The 23,524-nt window shown below is 42.9% G+C and overlaps 2 protein-coding genes and 1 long non-coding RNA gene across 4 annotated transcripts; 1 reads left to right on the top strand and 2 right to left on the bottom strand.

The window, feature by feature from the left end:
* Nucleotides 1-19: 19 nt before the first annotated feature.
* On the top strand, nucleotides 20-5,212 carry cmpk (cytidylate kinase). The gene is made up of 6 exons (XM_040170884.2): nucleotides 20-311; nucleotides 896-1,042; nucleotides 2,323-2,475; nucleotides 2,602-2,678; nucleotides 3,858-3,954; nucleotides 4,169-5,212. The coding sequence occupies exons 1-6, from the start codon at nucleotides 168-170 to the stop codon at nucleotides 4,208-4,210; spliced, it is 660 nt and encodes a 219-aa protein (XP_040026818.1). The 5' UTR covers nucleotides 20-167; the 3' UTR covers nucleotides 4,211-5,212.
* Nucleotides 5,213-5,429: 217 nt separating this feature from the next.
* bcl6ab (BCL6A transcription repressor b) lies at nucleotides 5,430-11,076 on the bottom strand. 2 transcript variants are annotated; one of them, XM_040170876.2, is made up of 9 exons: nucleotides 10,932-11,076; nucleotides 9,219-9,390; nucleotides 8,850-9,071; nucleotides 7,918-8,763; nucleotides 7,678-7,805; nucleotides 7,424-7,591; nucleotides 7,210-7,340; nucleotides 6,982-7,119; nucleotides 5,430-6,771 (listed from the first exon to the last, which is right to left on the bottom strand). In XM_040170876.2, exons 1-9 carry the CDS (start codon nucleotides 10,960-10,962, stop codon nucleotides 6,631-6,633), a joined length of 1,977 nt encoding a protein of 658 aa, XP_040026810.2. In that variant the 5' UTR covers nucleotides 10,963-11,076; the 3' UTR covers nucleotides 5,430-6,630. The 2 variants fall into 2 exon arrangements, with proteins under 2 accessions (XP_040026810.2, XP_040026811.2); XM_040170877.2 differs by having other exon boundaries at nucleotides 9,575-10,961.
* A 4,433-nt stretch (nucleotides 11,077-15,509) lies between these two features.
* On the bottom strand, nucleotides 15,510-23,086 carry LOC120816507 (uncharacterized). The gene is made up of 2 exons (XR_005711847.2): nucleotides 22,945-23,086; nucleotides 15,510-16,257 (listed from the first exon to the last, which is right to left on the bottom strand). It is a non-coding gene; the product is annotated as an uncharacterized LOC120816507 (long non-coding RNA).
* Nucleotides 23,087-23,524: the final 438 nt, after the last annotated feature.

The following is a 23,524-nucleotide window of genomic DNA, read 5'->3' as shown; positions in this document are numbered from 1 at the left end:
GCGAAACCCCCATTGGCTCGCGAGGTCAACAGCGGAAGTTGTGTCGTTCGGCGCACCGACTTCCTACTTCTCCCCCAAAAGCTGACACGCATCCACCGGTCAGCTCGCCGCTTTGTTGCTCGTCCCCACCGCGGCAGCTCCACGTCTGCGGCCGCTGGCGCTGGTTTATGCTCGGCTCTCTGCTCGGTAACGTGTCTCGCGGGGCGCAGAGCTTGTTGTACCGGCTGTCGCTGACGATGAAGCCCCAGGTTGTGTTCGTCCTCGGCGGGCCTGGAGCCGGCAAAGGGACCCAATGCTCCAAAATCGTGGAGGTAACTTTAGAGAAGGCGAGAGATACGACAATGAACGCCGGCTCGGATGGCGGGGAGGCAGCACGTCGTGGGGGGAATGGCACTAGGCGAAGTTCAGGGTGGTTGTGGCTTTATTTACGCATTTATTATAAGGTTGTGTCTAGATTTGATTGACTTCCGGTTGTCCTCTAAAATGAACCTGTGTGTTAGCCGGCTGGCTAGTTAGCCGAAAAAGCTTTTATGTTTTGGTATTTATTTACATATACACAGGAGCTACAAAGTAATGCTTGAATATTCTCCATTAAACCGTATTGTTATTTCTGACGCGTGAGTCAAAGCAGTGAAAATACAGTTCAGTCCACTATTAAATTATGACGAGCCAAAAGCCTCAATGAAGGAGTAGAAAACATCTCGTACTCTGACAGCTGCTCTATGTTGTAACCTTCTTATTAACATAACATATGACGAGGGTTCTGCAATGGTCGGTATGGAAATAGACACTTTTTACAAGATCAACCCATACAAATACAAGGGATGAGTCATACGTCAACGTGTTTGATTCGTGTCAACGTGGACTTTAAACTCAAACTCTTTATGTCCTCCAGAATTACAGCTACACCCATTTGTCAGCTGGGGATTTGCTGCGGGCGGAGCGAGCCCGAGAGGGGTCCGAGTTTGGGCAGCTCATTGACAACTACATCAAGGAGGGCAGGATCGTCCCTGTGGAGATCACCATCAACCTGCTCAGGAAGGTTTGGACCAAATACACGCTGTTCACTTAGTAAGACACGAATCACAACCAACCTGCCTGCCGGTCGCAGACACTTTTATTCAAGGACCCGTTTGTTACCCAGAGCAACGCGACTTTTGTTTACTTATACGTGACACAAGAAAGACAGGTTGGTGCACAACATAACTCAAAGAGTGAGACAATGGACAAGAAGACAAATAACATAGTGCCAGAAATGCCATGTTTACTTTACAATTGAAATCTACAGTGTAAAATAGAAGGCTATAGGATATGGGGGAAAAAAAAAGTTTAAAAAAAAAGATCAATCATGACAATATCTGGGCAGAACCTCTTCTTGCCAGTCACTCAATTTATTGGTTGATCAATGGTGACAATCAATACATTACATTCATACATGAAGTCAATTATTTAAGGGGCAATATACTGGATGAAGAGCATTACTTTAACAGCAAACAACCATTTCCCATGTATAGATGCAGAGTGGTAAAGTCTATCCAGACAGAGAAGATCGCTCTACCTCTGTGTGTCTTGTTATGTTCTGGTTGCGTTGTTGACGTAGACAGGCCGCCACGTAAATGCACGTGAGCGAGCACTGTGCAAGTTGGAGCTAATATTGGTGTACCGACTAACGTCATAGTGTAAGTATATCACATATCCTCCCCTCAGGTAAAAGCTGTTAGCTCTGTCAGTAGTATTGCTCTACTCTGATTTTTAGCCCCTTTAGCCAGAAGCCACCTTGAGAGGCTTGAGAGTTGTTGTCATGCGAGCGGTTGAGAGGAAAAAGATACACAAGACTTTACCATCTCCTATTCTGACGAATATGAGGATTTTGTGATTGTGGTTTCATATTGTGATGATTATAATGATTATGGACTGTTGGTGAGACAAAATGCATAGTTGTGAGACGTTTTTTACGTTACACGGCTCATTAGTTTGGCATTGACACAATGACACGGTTAAATGAAAGTTGTAGCCCCTTGAGGGTCTACACAGAATAATATATACAGTTCCTTATATATTCACTATACTATGTACCTGGACAGACTTTGGTTTTGATGGAATGAGGGTGCACAGATTTGTGCATGTGGTAAAATGATATTAACAATAAAGATTGATCAGTAGTTCAGCTGCATTTTTTTATCCTAATAATTAAAGGTTTTAAGTGGTGACGTATATGAGTAGGATTTACACTTAAAAATAAAGATGTATTTGTCAGTTCCTATAATTCCTATTGTGAGTAAAGTATTTATACACTGCTGTTGTTGTTTTATGTTTTCTAAGGCAATGGAAGAGACCATGAAGAAAGACGATAAAAAGTTCCGTTTCCTCATAGATGGTTTCCCTAGAAACGAGGACAACCTGACGGGGTGGAACACCGTTATGGTCGACAAAGCAGATGTCAAATTTGTGCTTTTCTTTGACTGCAGTAACGAGGTGCGTAATGGAAACTTGAAGCTTCAAACACTGGGAGCTTTTTTCAGATGCATACGGAAAACTCCGGGGATCTCCTCATTGACGTCTTACATAAAGCACTACATTTATTTTCCTTTTTGTCCACAGGTTTGCATCGACAGATGTCTTGAAAGAGGGAAGAGCAGTGGACGCACTGATGACAACAGAGAAAGCTTGGAGAAAAGGTGTGATTGTTCAACATAAACCAAATACATCCCCAGAGATCTTTTTGATTCCTTTCTAGGGGTGGCTCTTGGCACCTCACGATTCGATTCCGATTCAGAGGTCAACGATTCCATTCTAAACCGATTATCAATTCTAAACCTATTATCGATTCTAAACTGATAAAACGATGCATCTCGATTTTCTAAATTTTCTCAAATATGAGTTTGCTACTCAGAGGTTGCTAATCACTTCCTACTTTATTTGATAATTAAAGAAAATCAACAGATGAATTACTTTCTCTCATTTTTTATAAGAGAAAAAAAAATCTTTGTCCCAAATATGATTTTCTATCAACAATGCAAGAACCAACGCAGCTTGCATTTCAACACAATATGGAAGTAGCCTATGTAAAAAAATAATAATAATTAAATATTAAACAGATTCATTTTTCTTTTAAATGAAGAAAAAGCTGGTCTTAGTCTCAGACCGGTCCGTATTTGTAAAATAACGGAAAAAGTCCAAATCTGTGAATATCTCGCCAACTTTCAATACTAATCGACTTTTTGGAAAATCAAAATAATGAGGTAAGATATGCGCAGGCTCCTTCATAGTTCGGTAAAGTTGGCAAGATATTCAGATTCAGACTGACGGACCGGTCTGCGAGCTGGACGCATTGCTCTTAATGTGCCGGTAATGATGGTAAATGATGGTTGTAGCTGGTTGTCATCTACGGTCCACTACGATTACCGAAGGGGGGCGTTTGTTTTTTGACAACGTTTTATCTCATAATTTCGACTTTCTATCCCCTTACATTAGTGCGGAAATGGGCTTCTATAGTTGTGTGAATGCATCACTCCAGCCAATCCAAAGACGGGGTAGCGGGGAAGTTCACGCTCCGCGAGCGAGCAAATATCTTTTGTTTTGCTCGCGCGAGACAGACTTTTTTTTTTTTTTTTAATTCCGATTATTAACTTTTCTGAATCGAGACCGAATCGTTCTAGAGAGAATCGATTTTTTTCCCCCACCCCTATTCATTTCTGTCCGTAACAAAGTACATCCAGCGTATGTTTGGTATAGATTTGTCTGACCCATTTAGCTGAGCCCTGGCTACCTGCGTGTGTGTGTTTTTGACCTAATTTGTCTCTTTTGAGTCCCTTCTGTCATCTGACCCCAATAAACCCGCCATGTGTTTCCTGTAGAATCCAAACCTACCTGCAGTCTACCCGACCAATCATTGAACTGTATGAGAAACACGGCAAGGTGCGCACCGTAGACGCCTCTCGCTCCGTCGACAAGGTGAGTAAAAGGCGTCGCCTGCCACGTATTTCTAGAGGGACTTTTCGTGGGTGGAGCCACGGCGGAGGTGTCAGTCATTGCAAGTAAGCCTTTACAAATGACACGAGAGTAGTTTGTGTTTTTCTCTGTGTCTTACTTTTTATCTTGAGTTCTGAACACGGGCAACATTTTAGGCTTCTCTTGAATGAACTCTCATCGACGTTCTCTCTTTCAGGTGTTCGCTGATGTGAAAGCCGTCCTGGACAAAGAGGGTTGAGTTTCCCCGCGCTGCTAACAACATTCACTTAATCTACTTTAGTACCATAATACGTTTATATTTCTGTTCATATTACAGACATTTTTCCTTTCGCTTACATAATTATGGTAACAAGTTTCCAACTGTTTTGTAAAATGCTGCACTGTTTGGTTGTGAGTGTGTGTACAATACGAATTGGTATGAATGAGAAGTAGAGTTGCCAAGCAGCTCCTGGGGATCAATTAGTTCATGCTCAGAAGGGCTTGTTCAGCATAGTTGGAGGCCTTTGCAAAAGCACAAAGTGTCTCATAATTTGCTTAGATAGGCGCTTCAACTGTCAATTTAAAGATGGATCTAGCAGTGAAAGAAAGAAACATGCATCATATCATTGGAAGCAGCCATGATGCTTCATACAACATTGAATATCCAATAGCCTCCAAATAAAACACATGAAACATCTGTCTCATGTTTAATGGGAGGTACTGCTGGAGCAGGTGCTTTTATGCCACTTAGAGTTGTCGGGTAGTTATTATGTTTGTGTTGTAGATGACTTGAATATGAATGAATATGTACTTTGACACAACGCCTTGGTGTGCGTAATCAAAGCTATGACATGTGGGATAAATCATAGAGAAAACATGTAGATGCAAATCGTCATTTTAAATCTGCGCTGTACCCGCTTGAAAAAGTGTTTACTTTTATCCCCATGTTCTGCTCAATTAATCTGCCATATGTAGAAAATACTAAGCACGTGTTTTGTACTTAAATACAATGGAATTTGAGGTTTTTTTCTTTGTTTACCTTATTTACTGTAGTGCATTACCTTAAAATATATATATTTTAAATAATTCTCTGTTGCACAAGTTTTAGAAAATCACGAGACTGTGCAAAATAGCTTTCAGCCAGCAGGGGGCGGTAAACCTCCTGGTATAATTCTGCATGTTATCTAAGTGTTTTTTTTAACTTGGATTTTTACAAAGGAGAAAAAAATACTTATTCAACAATAAACTTATTACAATATCACTGTTTTTATCTACATAAATGGCGTATATACAGAAATGCTTTACTGTCATGAAATATGTATTCCTCATAATAGGGTTTTTAAAATTCTTATTTGTGTGGGAGAAGGAGTGGTAGTTCTTACTTATACTAACATAACTATGCTCAAAGGCTATTAAATATTCAAAGGTTTAATCACACAAACCATCTCAAATGAAAATAATGACATAAATACAAGTGCTACATAATATGTTTTTATTTGTATTGTATGATACAAATGTACACACATGTGTGTATATATATATATATATTTGTAATCTGCAGTTACAAAGAAACTTGCTGACATATATTGAATATTCCTGAGCGTCTTCTAGCTTGAAGCCTGGTGCATCTGCATTTTAAGAGCTTCACTCTGCAAATAATCATTTTTCAAAAGAACAGTACCAGACTTTTGTAGAACAGGGCAGCGTACCAAATGTAAAACGCTTCCCAACAGCAGTTTATAACTACCAGGGCTTTCATATAGTAAAGTTATAATACATTAATGGTTAGCCTTCGTAGGTAGCAAACACATAAGTGTGAATGTAAGGCACTATTAAACTGGTTTGTACGAGAGCACTACAATACATACGGTTGGATAAATTACAATCAGACTTAAATTATCCTGCTGAGGAACATGTATCATTGCAGCACCGAAATGTAATAGAAGTCATCAAATAAAACTTTGAATGCAAATAAGAAAATAGCAAGTGCTGGACACGGTTTTAGGACAAATATTTAACATCTAATTTTTTAAGTAGAAATATTTCAATGAAAATATATGAATTACAGCAACATGAGCATGTGCAAAATACAGACAGGCTAGAAATTATTTTAAAAAGATCAAATATATACATAGAAATTAAAAAAAAGGAAAATAGGTACCATAAACTATGAGATGGCAAAAGTAACAAGACCTTTGTTGACAACAAACTTAACGTGAATATATTTGTACTCTGCCAGCAGATGGCAATCTGAAAATATATATTATCTTATTTACAAAAAATAACCTAATAAAAAAATAACTGCATCAACTGTGACCACATTGCTGGGCAAATACCATACAGACATCTATAGAAAAACTGTAACAGTGATTCTCAGTCTGAATAAGAAAGGACTGTCCAACAATGCTGACATTCTGATGAGTGATTTTAGAAATAGAGAAATCCCTGCTCAAATTTACACTTAAAATGTACATTCTGTTTTTAGACATTCACGATCCCATTCATTTGCACAAACTTTGAAATACCAAAGAGCTTAAGTATTTGCATCATTAACAAATGCATAAGGGACAAATATAAAATATATATTTATCTATCAGTTTGTTAAAACTAAAAAACGTTTAACATGGCGAGCGATGCAAAAGGCAAACAAATATGACACACATGGTGATTGCAGCCGGCTCAGCAGGACTTTAGGCCTGCTGTGGTGTTGCTGGGAGTCTTACGGTACTGAGCCTTGGTGTTAGTCACCGCCCCGTGCTTCTGTCGCAGATGGAGCCTCAGCTGACTCTTGTGTCGGAAGTGCAGGTCACATTTCTCGCACTGAGAAAAAGATAGAAACCATTTAGAAGCGCTCCTTATTTTTATACAGGAGGACGGTGTGATGTCTCAACCCACACACCTACAGTTCAAAGCCCCTCTAGGATTACCACTTAGAACTATTGATAGGCAGGTGGATCAGACGGGGATTACGCTCTTTTTAGCCAGCGGACACGGCGGAGGAGGGAGGAAGGGACCGACGAGGTGGCTTACATGATACGGCTTCTCTCCCGTGTGAATGCGCATGTGGCTCTTCAGCGTCTGAAGGTGGCGGAAGTGAGTCCCGCAGATCTCGCAGGGGTACGGCTTCTCTCCTGTGTGGATCAACACATGGGCGCGAAGGTGGGCCACCTGGGGGACAAACACACGCACATCAAGCAAAACTCGCACTGGGAGGACAGGAGGTTCGACATCTCCTCAAAATCGTACTTTCTCTCCCACCTGAACAAATCTGGAGCCGCATGTCTCACACTTGTATGGCTTCTCTCCCGAGTGGATGCGGGTGTGGGTCTTGAGGTTGGCTGGCCGGTTGAACTGGGCGCCGCAGATGTTGCAGTGGTAGGGCTTTGAACCTGAGAAGAGAAGACAACGAATTAAACCTTCGAATCCACCCAGTCGGCTTGATGGCACGTTAAAAAGGAACCATGGATCTTACCGCTGTGGACGGTTTTGTGGCTGGCCAGGTTGCCCTTGTAGCGGAAGGCAGCCTGGCAGCAGTCACACTTGTATGGCTTGTCGCTGTGCACCTGGGCCATGTGCTCCTTCAGGGAATCTTCTTCCGGGAACTTGGAGTCACAGCCGTTGCAGAAGTAGACGATGCTTTCTGTACAGAAGAATCAAACGGAAATCAATGTGAAGTCAACACACCTCAGTGGAATTGATTTTATGTCACTTGGGGAATCCACTCACCGCCGCTGGAGGACGAATAGTCGGAGCGTAGCTTGGTGGCGTCATCTCGGCTGTACGAGTCAGGAGAAAGGTGACCTAGTTCCATGCACTGAGGGCTGTCACAGCCGCAGGAGGAGCACCTGCGGTAACTGAGCAGAGAAAGAAGGTCACAGAGTTCAAAGAAAGTTATTTCCATATCAATTCCTACTAAGCTGCGACCACCGGTATGTTCTTTGTTCTTGCAATGAGTGGCAGTTTTACCTGATGCTGCTACAGGTGCTGCTGCTGCTGCAGCTGTCCACACTCTGGGACATTAGGATTTCTTCACTTTGATGGCGCACTCCGTCTTCTGCCTGGACCTCATTGTGTCCGCCAGATGCAGCCCTCCTGCAGTGTCCCAGTGTAGGGGACATGGCTACAGCCTCAGCGCTGCCAGCTTGAGCCTCCTTTTCCGTCTCATCGCATCGGTTCATAACGATCAGCTTATACTTCTTCCAGTTGCGGGCCTTTGCATCCTTGGGGCAGTCCGAGGGCTGATTGAGGCTCAGCGTGGCGTTTCGGCTGCTGTTGGACTCGGTGGGCGAGTTGGGGTGGCAGTCAGATCTGAGCGGGCTTTGAGGGCTGCAAATCACACCTTTGCTGAAGCCTTGAGATAATCTAAGGCAGCTGGTTTGCGGGTGCTGAATGCCGTCTTCGTCCACGGGAGAGATGGGCATTTGAAGGCTCCCCTGGGCTCCCGCAGGCCGGGTGATAGCGGTGGGGAAACTGGAGTGGGAGACGATGGTGGTGGACTCGTTGTGAACCATGTTGCCGCTGGGTACCTGCGAGCATTGTTTCTGGGACAAAGCCCCTCCTCTGGGAAGGTCGCTGACCTTATGGGTACCTTCAAGCACCCCAGCAGGGGCGGGAAGGTCACCAAATACGTGACATGAACCAGAGGTGTTGATCCCCCTGAAAACATTCGGGATAAAGCCCCGGCACTCCTGGTGAGGGTATGAAGGTGAAAGGTGGTTTCTATAGTCGGGATCTTTCTCGTCAACGGGAAATAACGCTGGCATCTCGCCGGCCAGATGTGAGGAGTTGATCAGCACCTCTTCAATCTGATGCCTGCGGAAACATTTTCAACGGGCGGTTATTAACGCCAAATCAGAGCTCATCCATTTATCCCGTCACATTTTCTTTTTCCCCTGTACCTGGACTTGATGAACCTGTGGCAGGTGTCGGCCACAGGCTCCATCTGAAGGTAGATGGCTGTGTTCATGGTGGCCAGGACCAGACTGTCCTTGAGGTCGAGACAGGACGTGTACATGAAGTCCAGCAGGACGGAGAAACCCTTGGGGTCCACTTTGGGGTCCAAGCTGATGGCGCTAAGGTTTGCGTTCTTGGGGTCCATGAACACAGAGTAAAAAAAACCACTGCAAGAGAACAAGAACGAAAGAGGGGGGGGGGGGGGGGGGGGGGCAATGTTAATTTAAAATGAGGCCATCACTATTAAAACTAAAACGTATGTCCTAGATATAGCGGTCCTTAATGTGCCCATCAAAAGTACTGATGCTGCTGACCTGCAGGCCACCAAGATGGCCTTGTGAGCGTGAAATAGTTGTCCGTCCACCTGGATGGTGACATCAGTCAGGATGTTCCTGCTGCGGAGGCGGTTGAAGTTCAGCAGGACGTCGCCAGCATGGCGAGTGAATTGAACGCAGCCATCTGCAGTCGTGGCCATGCTGTCACAATCTGAGCGTGGGCAAGAAATAATAAAAAATATAAGTTTATATAATAACAATATTTGCGCATAACCAACAATGCAGACATACAAATTAAACTATGTTGTCATCGTAATGTGCAAAAATAGAACCAAATGAAACTGTAGGCCAAACGTAGGCCAATTGGAACTGTAATAAATGACAATAGTACACACTCAGTCCATCAGCTGCCACCTGCCGTCAGGCATCAAAACATCAGACCTGACAAGCGTCCTGGCGGGGTTTCACCAGCGGGGGGCGCCATTGCAACTAGAAAGTCAGAAAAGGGGAGTTCCATCCCTCCCCAGCCCGCCCCCCTCCCTGGGCCATGCCTCGCTCCTCACTTACGCCTTTACGATGGTGTGTTATAACACATGCGATGTTTCAAACGTGTCACTCTGCAAACACGTGCTCTCCATTAGTACCCAGAACAGCGTCACGAGGCGACCACCGATGTGCAAAGAGTACATTTATTGCAAATACACAATTCTACATGTCTGCCTTCTGAGGATGAACGATGTAGTCGCGGGTCCTGTGTGTGTGTGTGTGTGTGTGTGTGTGTGTGTGTGTCTGCGTGTGTTTCCCCCGGACTAAAGCGCCTGCAGCCCGCGGGTCGGGAACGTGTTGCGCACATTCCGTCCTGGCTGCTCAGATGAAGTTGCCAGAAATCGTTACACAGAGAGGTTTCCTGTTCCCACAAGTGGAACCCAACACATCTCTTTCTTTCTTTCCTTTTTTCTTCTTCTTTTCTACATTAACGCCCCCCCCCCCCCCCCCTTCTTGCTGTTATTCTCGAGTCCCCTCGCATATTCTTAAGCTTTTAAGAGCGCGCTCTGTAGGAGATTGTTTATTTATTTATTTCCAAGGAGTGGTTGGTTGCTGCGTAACTGCGGAGCCGCTCCAGTCGGTTCAAGTTCACAAGCGGCGTGTAGGTGTCAAGTCCACCGATTGACCTGCACATTTATTCTCCCGTCATTAAAAAACAAAAAACAAATAAATCAAGGAGGCACAGCAAGCGGCCGCCGGGTTGGAGGCGTTTTTTTAGTTTTTTTAGTGAAGTTGAGTTTGTTTGTTCGACGTGAGAAATGCGCAAAGGGAATAACCGGGTGACAGAACCAGATCGACTTGTTCTGTTGCGCCACCTTTAACGCCTCCGACTTGCCAGACGCGGTTACGCAAACAACCATAAAAGGTTCAAACGAGGACGAGCTTTGCGATTAATCACAATTGCCCCTCCTAGTTAAGGGTTAACCACGCGAAACATCTACTTTTTTCAAGGCAGCTAATAATACACAAATAGTCAAATTAAAGACACGCAGCCTACAAAAAAAGCCGCACTTCCGTCGTTAAAACACAGAGGAAGACAGCTCGGCTGAGTTCACTATTAAACTTCAAATCTTTTGGTTAAACGGAATCACGCATTATTAAAGACATTGAAAGGATCGGGGCTCGGGAGAAGCCCCGCGAGACATCCGCTACTTCACTACACTTCTGACCTACAACGCTGGGAAAATAGGAAGGAAAAAAAGTCACCTTGTAAAAGTTTCCTCGAAACTCTGTGCATCACCAGTTCTCAGAATCCAGTTCTAAGAAACACAACAGCTCAATTCTCGGAATTTCAACAGAGGACCGTACCATTATCTGCGGGGCGGGGGAGCCGGCCCCACCCCTACGGCCGCACGGCGGCCGCGCTCCCCCCTCAACGCGGCACGGCGGGACGTTTCCTCTCAACTAATACGTTGAAAAAGCCTCCCTTTCTTGGGTTGGTGCGGCGGGGGCAGTTTGATCGGTTAGTCGCTTTGTTTCGTAGCGGGTTACGCGCCCCCCGCGCAGTGGACCGGCCCCAAGGCAAGGTCAGCTGACCGAGTTATAAATACCGTGGGGAGTATGCGAGCATGTGAGGAAACCTGCCAGAGAGCTTCCACGAAGAGTTGAGAAATTGTTGGGTGGTGTTATATTCTTATTAGCTGCATTTTAATGGCGAGTTTTATTTTCTTCCTGTAACTAAATAGTTAATGCTGCGTCTCGGAGCGTGTGCGGCATCACACGCATGGTTGTGAGTTCTCAGCGCTCCGAAAGGCTCACTTGAAACTCGCAACCACTTCCCGTCACACCATCACAGCTGTATATTTAACTGGGTGACATAAAATCCCCAAATTGCCGGCAATAAATTTGTCAACAAATCAGGAACAAACTGTTCTTGAATGGATAATCAACAACACGTTGCTGAATAAATCAAGAACCACTTTGAACAACGTCAAAAAAAAAAAATGGTATGACGATGGAGAGAGACCAGTCTGCCACATCTGTAGTTTACTGTGCAAAGGAACCAGCATGTGATGACATTTAGAAGATATCTGACCACTTTCTTAATTCTCAATGATGATTAACTCCAAATGAGCAGCTAAATAGCGTAACATTTAAAGTTAGTATTACTTATTTGTTAATATTTCGTGTCACTAACATAAGTGGTGAGTTCTTACTAGTTCCTTCATAACTACGCAGGTTTTTGCTTTCCTAGTGCATTGTGTTGCATTAATCTAATCTGTGACCTATTTATGTGCAAACAACCTCAGCTCCCCTGCACAGTATGTTAAAATCCATCCCGGAATACATACAGGTTCTGTGTTATGTGACCAACAAAATATGATACAGTATATCTCATGCTTCCTTCTCTCTATGACATTATATTCTTTAGATTAAATTACATTTTGTTGAACTGTGGAACGTTATAAGTAGCCACTTGTAACATGTCAACTTTTCCCTCTTTCACTTCCCTGATTTAGTCTCAGCTAATGATGAACAAAAGCTTTTCTGTGTGTTTGAATATATAGAATTACCAACCGACCATCACCTTGCGCTCTCACAGTGGGCTGCAGTGAGGCTTCGCTGAACAAACACTCGGGTAGGTTTGAGTATTGAGTGGGAGGGAAAAACAAAACCACAGTAAATGAGAACTGGGGCTAGTAATTATGACTTATTGTTTGGCACTGAATTTAAACATTTAGACCTCACTGATCCAGTTCTATTTAGCATTCATTCTGCCAACAGTGGTCTGCACACATGTTTACACCTGTCATTATAGGAATATTGGAATCAACAAACAAATTTGTCTTTCACGCACATTTGTCTTTCACGCATTTTGTGCATAAAAAAGTGCAAAATAATAATTTAGTCCAACCGTATCTTTCTTATCTGTTTCTGAAAAGAAAAAAACTGACTGAATCCTTTCCAAGGAGACTCATTTACAGCAGGTCTAAAATACAGCTGTTCAGGTGGCTATGGCAACAAAGAGGTCTATTTCTAGTTAATGTTTTCACTTTAGATGTTTTTTCCCCTGCGGTTATCTTTAGTGGCCCGTGTTCCTGTGGTTGAGCGTCTTCACATCCTTCGAAAAGAGCGATACTTTCTGGTCTGAATGAGATGAAGCTAAACTTGTTCAGTCAGGAGCCTCTGCACAAAATATACACCTGATTTCCTGGTAAGATGCATCGATCTGATCAGTCAGCCGTTTCCTCGCTCATATCACTCTATTATCTTTAACGTCCTGTAGGGGCTGCAGGGAAATAGCCAATAAGCAAGAAACATGCATGTGAAGCATGCAAACTGCTCAAAGAGTAATCACACAAACATGGAGCTTGGTTTGATTTGCATAATACATGCCGTCCGTTTTTTTGTTTGTTTTCGTACAAAGTCTGATTCTTTCTTCACCACAAAAATAAATGTATCATCTCATCTGCTGAAAATGGAAAACAAGTTTGTTTTTTTCTTGATCACAGATGTGGGTTAAAGGATTAAGGGGCAGGACAGTGATTTATAGTTGCACCTCCTCAATGTTTTTCATGTTATGAAGCTTACAAAAGACAAATTAAAAGTAGTGACTGATCTATCCTGACGTGTAATCCTTTGTCTGATCAAGTTCCAAAAACACTCAATAGTCTTTCCTTGCCTGATAAAGTCCTACTTCTTCAAAACTTCAAGCTTTCTCTAAATTTGTAACTCTGACCCCATTTGAAAATAAGCCTGAAGATATCACTGTGACATCTTCAGAGCCTTTAGGAAAGACAGAAGATATTTAACACATTTCGGTGTTGTTTTGCAAAACTGAGGAGCAGCAGCAATGCTGAATAAATTGATTATTATTTATTATTAAAAAAAGTTTGAATAAAAAGTTGAATAAAAAAATCCTCCTCCCTGATCATGTGCCACGCAACAGCCTTCCTTTTTTTAAAATGTTCTGCCGGGCCCATCTGAAGAATGCATGTCATGAAAACAACCCTGCATGGGATTTTTCCAGCCAGCCCTGGAACGAATTTGTTGCCGTTCCCCTCTGCTTCTCAGCTAGTGAGAGGGGCTGTGCTATGTGTTAACAAGCGCTCCCTCACCCCCCCCCCCCCCCCCCCCCCACACCAACCCCCCCTCCCATGAACCCCGCTGACCCAGGACCCAGTCGCAGACGGATATCAACGTGCCTGTCCTAAAACATGACCCAGGTACATGGTTGTCTGACAGGGATCAAAGGTCACGTCAGTAAAATATGACTCTAAAACTGGCTCGGTCTTCACAGACACGTCGCCTAAGGGGGGAAAACAGGAGGTCTGTTGAAGCAGGAGTTTGCACTTGAATTTGGGTTGCCAGCACGCAAGAGAGAAGAACTGATTTGCAACATAATGACTCAAGAGTTTAGCGTGACGCAAACGTTCCACGAAAAGGAAAACAAAAATGATCATGTGAATACCCGACTCAATCATTTATAGCACAAAGTTCAGTGTCATTTTCAGCGCATTTTTTCACGAACACTGCCGCGAACCCGCGAAACACTGAATATGGAACATGCAATGGCGCTAAACGTGGTGAACTTTGAACTTTCTCCATGCGGCTAACATGGGGCGGAGTCAGAATCGTATATCTAAATTGCTCGCGGTATAGAGTCTCTGTGGAGTTAAGTCCTGTGCCACAGAGAAAGTGTGGTGTCGACTCTGTATTGTGAATAACCAGACATGAAACACAACACTGAAGAGCTGAAAGAGTGACTTAATCCACAGAAAATATTTTTTTTATTAACAATTAATAGTCATCAATAAAAGTGATTTTCAATCAAAAATCTCTTAAATTTTGAATTGCGACATTTGGGTTATTTAAAAATTCTGTACAATGAGTTCCTTAAATAATACCAACAACATGCCAATTTGCATGTTACTCAACTCTGTTGAAGACCGGATCATCCTGTTTGTTTCAGGTCGCTTGAGAACGGAGACTCGTCTTCGTGGTCTAATCTGAAATAAAATGCTCAGCAGGGATACATGAATGGTGGCTTTGTTGGTCTACAAAGAAAGCGTCCTCAGTTAGAATCGGCTAAAATTGGATTTTACATACAGAGGAAATGCTGACTCAAGACGTTTGTGCGAACACACTTGCCCCCATGGTGATCGTCTTTATATTCTACTGTCTTGTCCCTGAAAGACTAATTAAGTATAGTTTACCCTGGATACGTGGAATGTGACGCAATACCTGTGCAAAGTCAACATACACACGTATTGCAACATTTTATCAGTGGAAAAGTACCAGGGGACACCGCGTCCACACAGTTGATTCCCCTGTTGTTTCACAGCGAAACCTCAGGGAGCACGACGAGGAGGGGGCAGGGCTGCGAGGTAGTGTGTGCATGTGTGTGTGTGGGTGTGTGTGTGTGTGTGTGCGTGTGTGTGTGTGTGTGTGTGCGTGTGTGTGTGTGTGTGCGTGTGTGTGTGTGCGTGTGTGTGTGTGTGTGTGAGAGAGACAGAGAGAGTCAGGAAAGTTATCATTGATTTTGGTGTTTTGGGAAATTTACCTTCACAGTAGAACAGCTGGTAATATTTCAATGAGGAATTACATATTTCACTGTTAAAGTTGGGTTTACTTCAATAATTGAAATGGGGAAGCAAATGTGCTTGAATGCTAATAGATTGAAAGAATCACAGCACTGCCTTCCAGGATCCAGGTGATGAGAAACCAAGTCCTAGAGCAGAAAGATGAGAACTCAAAAACAGAACTGCGATGGTTTGACTCATGACTCAGATTGTCCAGAAAAGAATGAATTCCCCTTTTCATTTTCCTTTAATTTAATTTAAGTTTGCACACTTGAAAAAAAAAACCAGTGCCTGCAGTCCATCATTGTTTCTGTGTGTTTATCTGTGTTTTATGGCCCCATAGACCATCGTTATCTGCTACATACTTTAGCAACAAGGAAATTCCACCAGTCAAGCAAACAATCACATGCACACTCAACGCTTAACATCTTGCTTGATTTTACAGGACAACAAAGTTGAATTCCACCTTCACATTTCCGTTAGATACTTTGGTCGCATTGCAGTCTATTGTTTCCTGAACAAAGTGATGTTTTGCCCATTGACCGGCCAAAGACCTTGGTTTGTCCTCTGCTTACCAGAGATGCAGTAAAACCACAACACAAGCACTAAAATATAAACAATGGCTCTCGGCCATGTGGGTTTTGTGCATGATTACTCAACATTTTTTGACACAATGGTGGAGAAATACTAACAGACAATGCCGTGGAAAATATTAGCTTGATAGCTGTTGATCTCAAACGGAGAGCGTGAACATTTCCAGTGTCTGGTGGCGTTTTAGGCCGTCCTTTGATCTTAGGACATGAGAGAGCTTGCAGCTCGGCTGCAGTCACCGAGGGAATCGTCCAAAGAACAACAGTTGTTAATTCAGATGTGGTGTAAATGCTGTAACTCGGTGACCTCTGAAGAAGCCAGAGGTTCATTTCGTACCCTGCGGGTGAGCCAGTGAGCAAAAGCAGATGATCCAAGTGGTTGGTTGGCTGCAGGAAGATTCGACTGAAGATGCCAGAAGTCTGCATACCAACGGGGAGGGAAAAAGGGAACAAGGAGATCAGAGCACAAACATTCATTCTAGATTTGTCGAGGTTATACAACAGTCATTTTTGCTGTTAGTATCAGCCAAGGGCTGATAAAGGGACTTTGGGGGAATAAGAAAACCCCCACAATATCTTAAGGTGATAAAACAATATGTACTTGTTTGCATTTATAAATAAAATTGTGTAAAATATCTTGGATGGTTTTCACATTGCCTCTAAATGGCAATCCCTTGTGACCCAGAGAGGTGCTTTACATTGATCCGAAAGAGGAAACACTAGTGTTGAAACCCATGTATTAAAAAAAAACTTATATCGGTACTGAAAAACAGTTGCAAAAAAAACCCACAGGCATTCCAAACATTGCAAGATTCCAATAAAAAAATAAATGCAACACAATTAACAATCCAGTTATCTTTCTATCATTATTTACAATGACATTTATTTATTTTTGTCTGTGTTTTTAATCACTATCATATTTTTCTTTGTGTTAGTTTTTGAGTGACCTAACTCGGTGCCATTTGAATTAATAAGTGCAGAAATCACGTCAAACAAGGGACGAATCCCGATGAACAGTGTAACCATCGATGAGTTGTCATTTTCTCTCCACATAAAACATGGTTACAGATTGAGACATATTTGACGACCCGGTGCTTCTGCTTTCTGATGAGCCACAGAATAAAACCAAGGAACCGCTGTCCCATCAAGACAAATTACAAGCTGCCTTGAAAAATAACCCTTTCTCTCCCCCAAAAAACCTAGACAACCCTTCCTTGAGTTAAAATACAAAAACACACACACAGGCCCCCCTCCCCCTTTTCTGACATACATGTTCAGGCCACAGATCCGCCCGTGACCTCAAGCAGGGGGTTTGCGTTTGAAGCATGAACCACAGAACATCACTGCATGCTAACTATTTGAGCTATGCGGCGACCGTCATTGGGTGTCTCCAGGAGATCATGCTAATGGTGGTCAAGTGCATCATGAGGGGCGGCCTCTTCGTTGATATCTATTACTGTGTAACCGGAGTGTCGGGCGCAGATGGGATTCACCGGTCCAAAATGACCCATCGCTGTTGTGATGGGCTGAAATGAATTATTCTCTGAAACGTAAATCGGTTCTGACTGCGTGTTCCTGGAGACATTTTGTCTTAGTTTCTTCTCTCGCAAAAGGAAAAATAAGGTTTGGAATATGAACTTGGTTCTCAAGTTGAGTCACTCCAACGAGTTTTGATTTATTACACATTCTAAAAGGGAAACACCTGCTCTGGCGATACCAACAGAGCTGTTACGCTGCTTCTGCTGTGGAAGTATTTAAGAAGCTGGTTAATATACAACCCGCGTTAATGTCAGACAGATGGGCATGTTAAACTTTTCAAGGGCAGCTCAGAAAATATGACGTTCGCCAGCAGTCTTGCCCCCCCCCCCTGTGCAGGGATGTGTGGGAGATGTGGCTTGTTTTTTGTCTGACAGTTAGAATATATGTGCTGTTTGTTTCAGGAATGCTGCTGGAACATGGAAAAAAGGGAGTGTCACACGCGGAGCAGATGGTTGCTTTTATTCCTCCGTATTACTGAAGCTTTTGATGTTGCACTTGGAACCTTCCTTAACACAGTGTACCGTTGTGTCTTCACCCTCAGGCTGCAGAGCAATGGAAAGCAAGCTGAGATTCATCAATTCAATCTTATTAGTTCCTTTCCAATATGTATGCGTGTTTCTGTTGAGTAAACCTGAGCTTCATGTGCATTTTATTTTCTTAATGTTAAGTAAAACATTTGAATAAAATGATGACTTCCAGCACTTTCTTACAAGCAGACGATGAATTGTTCTGCTGTGAACAGTTGGAAGGTTTGGTCTCTCTTGTTTGTGTCTGTCTCATGTGTGTGTTTGTAATAATAATAATGTAATAAGGTAAAGCTAAAGCCAGGTTCTCTTGAGCTTAGCTTAGCTTCAGGTCTGGATAAAGTGAGCCTGGCCCTATCTTACGGCTAATGGCCAATTTTCATTTATTCCCCTGCAGGTCTTTGTATGCAGAGGCCGAGCCATTTCCTCCTGTTTACAGTCTTTGTGCTAAACTGAGTGTGAATCTTCTTATCTGAATTTGGGCGAGAAAGCAAACGGTTGTTGTCTAATGAGGCGTACCTAAACCCAACACCCTCGTTGTGATGACTCCGCTGTTGCTGAAACTAAAATAACGACATCAGCGTTTAGTGAACCTGAGTGACGTCCTTAAGATTGATGTGAATCTGCAAAGCCGTGTAGACAACACATTGCATCCACAAACCTGAACGAAGCAAAACATCAGCAAAATAATTTGACTTTATGCATTGAGCAGGCTTTGTTAGATGTGGTGGCTCAAGAAGCAAGTCCCCTCAAGTTATTGTTTAGTCTGATGAAGAAATGCACTTGCAGTGGAAGAGGTTGTGTAATTATCAATTATTAACAAATATATACGGCAGTGAGGAAGCTTAACCTTGTGTCCTTTTAACTTTTTGTTCACCCCATTCTGTCCAGAGTGACTCCAGCGCAGCACAGATACAAAGAAAGCGATACGTCTGTTTCTATTCCTCTGTGAAGTAACAGTGATGTGCTATAATTGTCACATTTCCTGTTGTGGTCACGAGAATCTAAAAATGTGTCCCTTGTTGCTACCTGCGGCTCTGCATTTCTCTTATTGTATGCAGCCGATTGTTTACGAGGCCGTAAACAGGCTTTTTATTTAACTCAAACAAGCCTCCGTTCAGAGGCCAGAATGTTTTTAAAAAGCTGTGCGCTCTGTTGGCCATTCAAGGTCAGGCTATACACAGGGATGGTAAATCTAGTTTGAGGAGTATGACATGAAACTTGATATTCAGCGGTTGGCCCCGTGCGAGTGTCTAATGGAGGATTTCCTCCATTAGATTATTTAATATAAGACAGGAGGCATGGTTTTTATTTTGGGATATGTTGACTGAGAGGGGGGGCTGAGGGGGGTTAAGAAAAAGAAAGAAAAAAAGAACCAATCAAGTTAGTGCAGCTTTGTCACAAGCGCACTTTTCACACAGGGGTCAAAGGATAGAATTTCATGTCGTCGCTTTGGTTTCACAAGACCCGCCAAGGCGAAACCACGAATGTAACCCGAGCTAGAGGTAAACAACTGGTCCCTACGGGAGCGGCGGGGAGGTGTGGGAGAGTGCAGCGCCGTGCGTGAGGCAAGTCATCAGGGGTTATTTGGGTACGGGCCATGTTGTAGGTGGGCCCTCTCTCCGCTCTACATTTGACACCTGCAGGTGACACATTTCCAGGACGAGTTGGTGTTCGCCGCACGGATCAGTTTGCAAAGAGGTGCAGTAACAGACAAGTAACAAGAGGGAAGGAATTAAATAAAGTCACACGTCTGCTGCGCTCAGTAGCCTCTGAATTCTAAACTTTTAACTACTGTACTTGATGTTTAAATGAAGGCCTCGGGGAGGAACTAAAGTATTAATAATTTTCCCGACTGCCAACACTATTTTCCATCAACAATGCGGCATGCGGTACAGAAAAAAAGATATAACATTAACTAATTACATATTTCCAATGGGTAATAATTAAATACAGTCTTTGACTGTAATATGTAAATATCTAAACAGGTACACAAAACACACCTTTGTTTGAGCGTCCAGCTGTGATCAATGACCTGTGAGGGCTGATGGTCCCTGCACAGGTCAATCAGTTCGCACAAAGTTTATGGTCCGCCACAGGAGATCCGGGTGGATTGAGAGATCACATTCCTCTGCGAGGACACGTGAGAGGATGGAAACCATCACAAATAGCCTCGCTTTCTTTGACCGTTGGGTTGAAAACACACTTTTATTAGAGTGAACCAGACTTGGGGGGGATTCATACAGAAATGAACCTTACTCTTGGAAGATGCTTCATTTTGTTCGGTTTGTCTGGATACTTTCAAGTCCTTTTTTGTTTGTTGTGATTGCAACGAAACCTACTTTTAGGCTACAAAGTCATTGAAGAATGCAGTTTGGATGTGTTGGAAGCTTCCTATGTGGTTTGGTTTTTGGGCTCCACCCACCCCTGAGCTAAATATCCTCCTCAGCTAAACAGGTTAAACAGGTCAACTGTGTCTGTCCACTGTTTAGTGCTAAGCAGGTGGAGTACAGTGAGCTTACCAGAGCTTTCCTGCTAAAAACAGCATGGCTGCTGCATTTGGAAACACAATGATTTGAGCATTAAGAATGAATCAAACAGGACTTTTCATTGTTTAAATTTTGTTGTGTTGAGGTGAACTGCAGATTTTTTTTCACATAACATCATTGGAATCGGTTTCAATATATAATATTGTAGAGGACCTCACTCAAACTTATTGAACACGGGTAGTTTACACGTGAGCATTCATCAACATAAGCGTAACACTGAGGTATCCGGACAGCATTTGGATGTTAGAGGAACTCTAGTATGTAGTGTGTTGGTGTCAAGTCCCACTGACACATCACATCTCAGCAGGCTCACAGATTTCCGTTAATCTCCCCTTAAAGTGAACCGTTGGCTCCGTATCTCCAAATGATTACGGGTATTGATTTACACAAGTTCAATCCCCGACCATGTCCGTGTGTCACGCTGCCTGTGTGTGTTCTCTTAATGTGATTTCTCTCGCTATGTGCAGAGTCAGGATGACAGGCAGAGCATAGCATGGAAGCATGGAAGGATGAATCCCTTTTAAGTGGACACTTAGTGACCTGTGGCTTAACGACCAAGATCGGCCTTAGCAACAAAGATTCATAATCGATGCTGGGGAGTGAACACATTGTGCCCCCTGGTTTGTCCTGTCCTAGTCAGAGCACAGAAGAAGCTCATTCTGAGATTAGCAATTTGATATTAAGGAAACACTGTCCACCAACTTTCACTGTATCTTTTATTGATGTTATCCGTGTCCACCTCAAGTCCTGCAGTCTGTTCTGTCAAGTGCAGCTTGAATTAATCTCTGCGAAGATGTAGACACAACAGATACTGACCTACCATTGCTGGATTAACTTGAATTTCCCTCCAGACTTTTCAGACTTTTGCGAGGAGCTGACTGACTGGTGGGATTGGGTTCTAGGTCCCAGCTGAATTAGTTCAGCTTCAATCACAGCCTTCCTCAACGTCATGTGACAGCTTTACCGATCAAACTCTCTTTGCATACTGTGCTAAATGCTGTGCAAAGTTAATAGCTCCTGCAGGCAAACTGGGGGCGGATTCAGTCTAATCAAATTGTCAGATACTGATAGAACATCTTGGCCACTTTCTGACTGAAATAACAGGAGCAGTGCGCTCACAGTTTCCTGTTGTCATCTTCCTGTAATTTTCTGTCTGTCCTCTGAGTGACACTCACATGTTCTTTTTAAATTGAATCAAGACGGGAACACGACATACTCGCTGTGTCCGGCTGGACTTTGGCCGCTCTGATCTTCTCGTGACCTCAAGTTTTGTCCTTATGTTCTTTTCGTTAGCATCCGCACTGCTAGAGACAGCGCCAAATAATACAGTTTTCGATGCACGCCGCTACATTGAGGTATACGTTGATATTGATGTACACACTCGTGAAGCTCGCATGTGATTTGTAAGTATTTCCATGTAAGCTGAATCGTCATCACTCAAACAAAACATATCTTCAAAATCGTCCTTGTGATTGTGTGACTTCATCTGACGACAAAATGTGTCCTCAGACCGACATAAGAAGTACTCCACTTAGGTAAGTACTCATATTGATAATAAAGACAACACGTGTCATGGAGGCCATATCCCACTGATCTGATATGATAAATAGGCGACGAGAGTTTGTCTTGCTCTTCGGAGAGACATGAGAACAAAAGCTTCCAAAAATATATATCTTGGAGTTAGCAATGTGGACCATAGGCCAAGAACAAACATGAAGAAAACACAAACTGCCATTGGGTCAGTCATAGTGTGTCTGCTCTGACCCCCCCAAGAAATGAGGTAAAACACAGATACTCCAGTGTTTGATAGCAAATATGCAAAAGCGAGTCTTTTCAAGATCAAACCACCTCAAATGCTCTCATTTCAGGGCTCATGTCATTGTCAAGATTATATTCTGAAACAGGGTGAAATTGTGTATCTGCACATACAATTTGCTTATAATTTGATCTTTTAAGACGTGTTTATTAATATGTATTGTGTATATTTTTGTAGTTAAAACCATACTGGAGGGCTACCACATCTTTGTGGGTAATAAAGGGCACTTTTTATTTGATATGAAAATACATTTACACAGGTAATATATGCTATTGCATCATATTTGTTATACATTTTCGAGGCTTAATCCCACATTAGGCTTTACTCCTCATCTGATTGCGGCTGACAAAAGGGAAAATTAAAGTACAAAATGAAAATATGTTTAAACTGATTTTAATATGTTGTTTCCCACATAAAAGAAGGAATGGGAATTGCATTTTTCACAGACTAATGAAACTGAACTGAATCCTTCAGTGATGAAGGCAGAGTTGACTTCGTGCTGCAGTTATCCTGCATGCATACAGACAAAATCACTTAGTTGGATGAGCCCTTTGAAGACGAAGTTTATATAACTGCATGAGACAAACATAATTCTAGTCATTTGCCTTTTTTGCAGAACTGCACCTGATCATTTCAAATCTTTCCCTTTTAATTGAAATGGACAAAATACATTTCCTACCGTGCGTGTCACTTTGTTGGCATGGTATGGAAAAACACTCTCCCTGGAATACGCACAGTTGCCAGGCAGCTTTCAAAACGAGCTAGGAGTGTTTTTTATGCACTTGAAGTCTCGGTTAGTTCCCCACTTACTCATTGGCCGTGGTCTCTCCCAACCCCCCGCCCCCTCCGCCCTCCCCCCACCCCCTCTGGTATTTTCGGAAAACATGAATGTGCTGAAAAGTATTGTGAAAAGTATTGCAAAAGCTGATGGATGTGGACCTGAGCAGCAGCAGTGGTACACCGAGTAAATGTAAATCAAAGCAAGTAGCTGACAAAATAATCACTTGATCCACGTCAACAAATTGAGTGTGAACTTTCAGTCAGTTACTTGTATGCTTACTGACAACAGGATTGAAGCCTGGTGCTAAAATACATACAATATGCATGCACACATTCTAAGACATTTCCCTTAACATGCACGTAAGATGTGTTTGGATTGACAACATGGTGCTGCAGGGTGACGTCTCTACATTTGGACAAGATCAAATGTCTCAACTCTCAGCAAAGCGCCACCCGAAATCAACCAATGGAGAGGTCCT

This window comes from Gasterosteus aculeatus, chromosome 3, assembly GCF_964276395.1.
Source record: "Gasterosteus aculeatus chromosome 3, fGasAcu3.hap1.1, whole genome shotgun sequence".
In the NCBI taxonomy this organism is placed as follows: domain Eukaryota; kingdom Metazoa; phylum Chordata; class Actinopteri; order Perciformes; family Gasterosteidae; genus Gasterosteus; species Gasterosteus aculeatus.
This window is presented reverse-complemented; position numbering and strand designations above follow the sequence as displayed.